At 46.0% G+C, this 7,544-nt stretch overlaps 1 protein-coding gene across 2 annotated transcripts in view; it reads right to left on the bottom strand.

Annotated features, from left to right (window-relative positions):
* The window catches only part of DNASE1L3 (deoxyribonuclease I-like 3), a 34,613-nt gene that overhangs the window by 2,024 nt on the left and 25,045 nt on the right, over positions 1-7,544 (bottom strand). For both annotated transcript variants that reach the window (XM_011998387.1, XM_011998386.1), the window contains 2 exons: positions 6,097-6,209; positions 2,922-3,079 (listed from right to left, as the gene is read on the bottom strand). In XM_011998387.1, coding sequence (XP_011853777.1) covers positions 2,922-3,079; positions 6,097-6,209 — 271 coding nt within the window. The remainder of the gene's footprint in view (positions 1-2,921; positions 3,080-6,096; positions 6,210-7,544) is intronic.

Below are 7,544 nucleotides of genomic sequence, written 5' to 3'. Positions count from 1 at the left end.
TTTTTTGAGGCAGAGTCTTGTTCTGTTGCCCAGGTTGGAGTGCAGTGGCGCCATCTCAGTTCACTGTAACCTCTGCCTTCCAGGTTCAAGCGATTCTTCTGCCTCAGCTTCCCAAGTAGCTGAGATTATAGGTGTGTGCCACCATGCCTCGCTTATTTTTGTATTTTTTAGTAGAGACGGGGTTTAGTCTTGTTGGCCAGGCTGGTCTTGAACTCCTGACCTTAGGTGATCCACCCACCTCAACCTCCCAAAGTGCTGGGATTACAGGTGTAAGCCACTGCACCCAGGCTATGGCTTTTGATTCAACCCAAATGTAAATTCTTCACATCAAATTAGAGATTTGTGAAAGCTTTCTTTAAGACTCAGAAAGTAAAGAAAGAGATGTTTAAGGCTCCTCTATTTCTGACTTCTTCCAGGGATGTGCAGGACCAGGCCAGTGTTCATGTGAAGTTTTCCGAGGCTGGTCCAGGGCACCGGCCAGATCCTGGGCATCTTTGCATGATCCCCCAGCACTCAGCACTTGAGAGGTGTTCGATAAATATGTGAACACGGAACAAAGACTGGAATTGAGACCATATTGTCTAACTCCATTTTTAAAACATCACTTTTATGGCTTTTTATTTTCTCAGTTTATTTTATTTAATTTCACTTTTTATTTTATTGTATTGAGACAGGTCTCACTATGTTGTCCAGGCTGGAGTGCAGTGGCTATTCACAGGCATGTGATCACGTTGCTCTAAAGCCTTGAACTCCTGGACTCAAGTGATCCTCCTGCCTTAGCCTCCAGAAGTAGCTGGGATTACAGCATACACCACCGCACCTGGCCTATGACGTTTTAAAAGCCACGAGAGGCTGGGCATGGTGGCTGACACCTGTAATCCAAGCACTTTGGGAGGCCAAGGCAGGTGGATCACCTGAGGTCAGGAGTTCAAGACCAGCCTGGCCAACATGGCGAAACCCCATCTCTACTAAAAGTACAAACAAAAAAAAGAAAGAAAGAAAAAGCCGGGCATGGTGGCGCATGCCTGTAATCCCAGCTACTTGGGAGGCTGAGGCAGGAAAATCTCTTGAACCCAAGAGGCGGAGGTTGCAGTGAGCCAAGATTGTGCCACTGCACTCCAGCCTGGGCAACAGAGTGGGACTCTGTCTCAAAAAAAAAAAAAAAAAAAAAAGCCACAAGAGTTCTACATGTGGTTATGAGAAACAAAATTCAGAGCATCAAAATAAAAAATGAATCGTTAAAATGTCACATGTAATCCCACCATCCTTTGGGATACATGTGTATAAAATCAGGATCCTTTTAATAAACATCTTTTTCTAACCTGTTCTACCCCCTCCTGATCTACCGTGGCCATGTTGCCTTCTGATTCTTCTGTATCATTTTCAATCACTTCCCACTCATTTGCCAGGGGAGAAGAATGGCGCTGGAGAAGGGACTTGACCTACCCAAGGGCACACAACTGCCATGTGCAAGTGAGTGAGTGAGTGGCCATCGTCTCGGCTTTGCTGGAAGTCCTTCAAAATAGGGGGCGGGGACGGTCTGGGCACTTAGTGCCCTGCAACTCCCCACCTTGGGTTTCCACTTTGCAGAGTAATAACTTATGCAAAGAAAACACCAGCCTCAAAAGCTCCAAGAGGAACAAAGGAGGTCATGGGATGGAAATGAAAACTAGACCTCGAAACCTGAGAAGTGAAAACGAGTGGCCTGGTGGCTCTCATGCAGATGGTCATCTCACACTTCCTCGTGGCAGGCTGAGCTCTGGGAACTGTGGCCACCACCTGGGACCAGGCTTCCAGGGGTTTCCCCACCTGTGGTCTCTGTGATGGAAGATCACTAACATTCACACGCCTCAGGCACTCCCCACTCTGTGCCCATTGAAGGAGCAAAGATGAAAGCTGTTTGAAAATCCCTGAAGGGACTTTAAAAAGCACAAGGGAATGCTAGGACTTAAATGTACGCATTTGCATTTAGGAATATATACCTGAAGCTTTAAAGTACAAATACCGTTGCACTAATCGGTCTCATTTTGGGGGTTGTTTCCTGAGGAAATCACAGGTACTTGCATAAAATGCACAGAGGATACTGATTTTAGCAGTATTTATAACAGCAAACCTTTGGTAATAACCTAATGCCCAATGATAGGGATTGGGCAAATCAATTGTGGTAAGTCTTTGTTATGGAACAATGAACAGCCCATTAATGTAATGAGCACTTGCCGCATGCCAGGCATTGTGCTAGCAGCCTGACATGCTATTTCATTGACTCTACATCAGATCTTCATGAGTGAGGCACTAGGATAATTTCCATTTTACAGGGGAGGAAATGAAAGACACAGAGAGCCTGTCTCTTGGTCACAGACATATGAAGTGGTAACGTCAGGATTTAAATCCAGGCCTGTCTGACACCGAAGCCAGTGCTTACCTCTGCTAAGCTACAATGCCCAGGGCCACCGCATAGGGTCCTTAGGTTCATACACTGCATGTGGTACCCAGTAGAGGGGCCTGACATTTAATGGACTCAGCTCTCCAAGCAGTGTGCTTTTTTTATTTTTATTTTTATTTGTTATTTTTGAGACTAAGTCTTACTCTGTTACCCAGGCTGGAGTGCAGTGGTGCGATCCTGGCTCACTGCAGCCTCCACCTTCTGGGCTCAAGCGATCCTCCCACCTCAGCCTCCTAAGTAGCTGAGACTATAGGTGTTTGCCATCATGCCCGGCAAATTTTTGTATTTTTTGTAAAGACAGAGTTTCGTCATGCTTCCCAGGCTGGTCTTAAACTCCTGTACTCAAGCGATCCACCCGCCGAGGCCTCCCAAAGTGCTAGGACTACAGGCGTGAGCCACGGTGCCCAGCCACCTTGCGCCTTTCCTAGTGCACACCAAGTACTGTGCTGAGCCAGCAGCACCCTGCAGGGCCTCCTACCTGTCATATGCACACTTGGTACTCCTCTTCACCGTGGTATCCTCTTGGTCCCCGATCAGCCAAATGAACCTGGGGTCGGTCCTCAAGCGGATGTTCTTCCAGGCCTTCTTGGGGACGTAGCTGCAGCCGGCATTGAAGTCACCCATGAAAATGAAATTCTAAAAGACAAGATTTGAAATTGTCACCTGATGGATGCTGCTGCAGAACGCTTTCATGTGGGTCTCTAGCAAAGACTCCGCCTCCCAGGCCCAGTGAACAACAGGGTCTGTTATGGGCTGAACCGTGTCTACCCTGCTCCCACCTGGGCCAAATTCCTGTGTTGAAGTCCTAACCCCCAGCACCTTAGAAGGTGACTGTATTTGGAGATAGAACCTTCAAGAGGGAATTAAGGTAAAATGGGCTCTAATCCAATATGACTGGCGTTCTTGTAAAAAGGGGAAATTAGGACACAGAAAAATGGAGCAAAGACCATGTAAAGACACTGGAAGACAATGGCCATCTACAAGCCAAGGAGAGAGGCCCTCAAAAGAAACCACCCCGCTGGCACACCTTGATCTGGGACTTCTAGCCTCCAGAACGGTGATGAACTCACGTTCTATTGTTTAAGCTATCAAGTCTTTGGTATGGTACTTTGTTATGGCAGCTCTAGCAAATGAATACAGGGTTTTTAAAAATTTCTTTTTGTTGTTTAAAATTGAGTCATAGTTTTGATGAGTCGATGACAGGCGAGTGCGTACCAGTGAGAGTGTTCTTAACAGGAAGGAGAATGTTTGCTGTTCTGAGTCACCACAATTCCATGTCAGCATGCAGAGTCAGGTGTGAATAAAAAAAATTCAGTAAATCTATCCCTCACATCTTTTGTCTCTGGCTCAAACTGCTGTAGGGTGTAAACACACGAATGAATCAACGCCTTTTGTTTTCAAGCAGGAAAAGTGAATTTGGGTGGTGTATTGGCAGCCCTGGCATCATTCTTTCTCTCCTATTGTTTTGAAGTTGGAAACTTATTTCTGTGAAAATTCAGTTCCTTGAGGAGGTGAGAGGCATCTTCAGGGGAGGGGACCATCAAGTGAGCTGTCCACCCCCACCCAAGGCCACCAACAGAAACTTTCCATCTTGGAAATATTTTTCCCCGCACAGCTCTTGGAACAGAATTTTCAACATTCCACAATCCAGAGGAAGTGCCAGATTTCCTTGTTTGTGCTATTGTTTGGTGGGGCATTGCTGACTTTAGAGTTTTCTTCAAGAACATTTTATTTTGATCTTAGTGATCACGATTCTCCCCGTGATTGACGGGTTCAGTTGAGGACAGAGGGTCATTCTTAACCTCAGTGATCACCAGCTTCTGCTAACATAGACATGATTTGCTGAACATTCACTATGTGCCAGGCCTAGCACTAGGTGTCTTTAAATTTACACCTCACAGCAATAAACAATAGGAGGTAGAAGAGCCCACTAACCTCTATAGAAACAGGATTGAGAGATTAAGTGACCTGCTCTAGGCCACAGGACTGGGAGGTTCAAGTGGTGAAGTCAAGAATCACATCCCAGCCGGGCGCAGTGACTCAGGCCTGTAATCCCAACACTTTGGGAGGCCGAGGCAGGTGGATCATCTGAGGTCAGGCGTTCGAGACCAGCCTGGCCAACATGGTGAAACCCCGTCTCTACTAAAAATACAAAAATTAGCTGGGCATGATGGCAGGTGCCTCTAGTCCCAGCTACTCAGGGGGTTGAGGCAGGAGAATCTCTTAAACTCGGGAGGTGGAGGTTGCAGTGAGCCGAGATTGCACCATTGCACTCCAGCCTGGAGAAAAGAGTGAGACTTCATCTCAAGAAAAAAAAAAAAGAAAGAATCACATCCAAGTCTGCTTCACTGAAGCAGTTTCCCCTGTTGTTCACTTTTAGGCCACTGATGCCTCCCCACAGCCCGACACTCAATAGGTGCTCAATACATTCTTGTTTAATAAGTGAATGATGTCATAATTTTTGGAAAGAAAGAATCTTTCTTTTGACCTATTTATTAATAAGCAATGAAATACACCCCTGGTCTTTTCCATGCCCCAGCTCTGATGGACTATGTTCACAGTCTATTTGATTCATTTTGCACTTGGAGCAGTGGAACTCAGGAGGAGGAAGGGGGATCACAGGAGTCACATTCCGAAAGAAGAAAAGAGAAATACAGAAGAAGAACTCTTGGGTGCACTTCCATATTTGCGAAGAGCTTTCACAGACCCTCACAGCCACAAGTGGTGCATCCCTCTCTTCCAAAAGTGGACAGAACTGAGCCTATAGGGATGGCAAATGTGTGCCCCCTTCTGTGAAAACAGCACTCCAAGTTTCTTTGGGAGACCACCCATCCCTCCTGCACCTCAAACTGTGAGTTTGGGGTGAAACTGGGGTGGACACAGATTTAGCCAATCAGAGTATCTCAACACCCTGATCACAACGATTGGTTCAGGGATGGACATGTGACCCAGTCAGAACCAACGAGACTCAGTCCCACAGTATTTGTTGCATTGTGGGAAAGAAAATTTATCAGTTGGTCTGGAGGCTGCTGGTGGCCATCTTGCCATCCCATGGGTGAGGCCAACCTGAGAATGGAGCCACGTAGAGGAAAGGGTGACCAGGAGATGGAAAGGAAGAGACAAATCAAGCCCTGATTCTCTTGTCTGAGCCCTGGATCCAGCTATGCCTGAAGTACTCCTGGACATTTCAGTTACACAGACCAATCAATTGCTCCTTCTTTTCATGAGCCATGTTAAGATTCTGTCCCTTGCAAGTGAAACAATCCTGACTGATCTATGCCTCACACTTCTCAATTGCAAAGTGAGAATGAGAAAGGTACTGTAGCTACCTCAAGGGATTATTGGGAGGATTAAATAAACTTGTCCATGTCAAGTCTCAGCACAGTGCCTGGCACTAGCTATTCACTCAGTAAATGTTGGCATCTGTTATTAATGGGAAAGTGTGGGAATTCCCAAAGCCCACGTGCAGGGTACCCAGGCAGATTTAGCAAGAGGGATACTTAGGGCTGAAGAAAGGCCTTAAAGAAGGCTGTAAGTGGTGGTAGCCTGCACCTGCCCTGCCCTCTCCCCCTCCCTGGAGAGGTACTCATCCCACTCAGGGACCAGAGCCTGCCCCTGCTAGATGGGAATTCGGCTGACACAGCAGTCATCACCTCTGCCTTCCAGCGGTGTTTCATGTCCATGTAGACGTCAACCAACTCGTCGATCTCTTTAACGGATGTCTCTGGGGTGGTGTGCAGGGGGATAATCACGAAGTCTTTGACAGCTGAGGAACAGGAAAGAGGCAGAGGTCACACACTTCCCTTGTCAAGGTCTCACAAACACTGCTGGATGGAAACAGGCTCTCCCCTCCAGAAGGCACAGGCTGCATTGTCTGGGTCCCCTGTTCCCAGAGGGTCCGGCCAGTGGCTGAGATTTTAATGATCTCGGGATCATTCGGCTGCCTATTTTTACTACACAAAAGACTCATTTCTCCCAGTTGCCCTTCATGGCTAAGAGAAAACTGGTAGACTGTTGTAGAAAGTAAAACAGTTTCCTCTTCGAAGTTTCCTTTCTTGTTAAAGAATAAATCATAAGTGTTAGAAATAATAGTTTCTTTTAAAGACTAACTTCCTTCAAGCCTCCTTGCTTTGTGTTAATAACTCTTTGTTAAGCCCTATCCTGTGTAGCTGTTAGACATGCTTACAGGCATGTAGTACATTCTATGTCCTTGTACCTTAACCAAGATATTTGTGCTGGACATGCTCGCAGGCACGTTCCAGCTCACAGCCTTTGCCCCTTCCCTATTTGGCATAAGCAACTTCCTCTTTTCCTTTGTTCTCCCTTGCCTTTACCTATTTAGGAAAGGTTTAAATTATTAGCCAGTCAGGTTAGCTTAGATTGTGTGGTCTGGCTCCAACCAATAGAGACAGGACGCAGTAGCAGGGACAAGCTGAGTAAAGGATAAAAATTGCTTCCCTCCTTTATTCAGGTGTGCTCTCACCATTGTTCCATCTGCGAGGAGCACCCTTTCTGCAGAAAGTAAAATTGGCTTGCTGAGAAAACTTTTTATCTGAATGTTGATTTTTCTTTGCGGTACCAGGGAACAAGCATTCTGCTTCTAAATGAACATTTTACTTATTACAACTGTGTTCCATGCTGACATTGTGGGTGCTTTTATTTTCTCATTTGTGTGTGTGGGGCAAATCTATTTTCTTTTGTTTCTGATGTATTTTATCCCTCTTCTTCTTTTTTTAAATTGACAGCTAAAAATTGTATATATTTATGGTTGTATCTTCTACTTTTTTTTAAAGGTTTTCTTTTTTTTTTCTTTTTTTCTTTTTGAGACAGAGTTTTGCTCTTGTTGCCCAGGCTGGAGTACAATGGCGCAATCTCAGCTCACTGCAACCTCCACCTCCCAGGTTCAAGTGATTCTCCTGCCTCAGCCTCCCAAGTAACTGGGTTTACAGGTATGTGCCACCGAGTCTGGCTAGTTTTGTATTATTTTTTTAGTAGAGACGGGGTTTCTCCATGTTGGTAAGGCTGGTCTCAAACTCCCAACCTCAGGTGATCCACCCATCTCCGCCTCCCAAAGTGCCGGAATTATAGGTGTGAACCATCA

This window comes from Mandrillus leucophaeus, unplaced genomic scaffold, assembly GCF_000951045.1.
Source record: "Mandrillus leucophaeus isolate KB7577 unplaced genomic scaffold, Mleu.le_1.0 Scaffold57, whole genome shotgun sequence".
Taxonomy (NCBI): domain Eukaryota; kingdom Metazoa; phylum Chordata; class Mammalia; order Primates; family Cercopithecidae; genus Mandrillus; species Mandrillus leucophaeus.
This window is presented reverse-complemented; position numbering and strand designations above follow the sequence as displayed.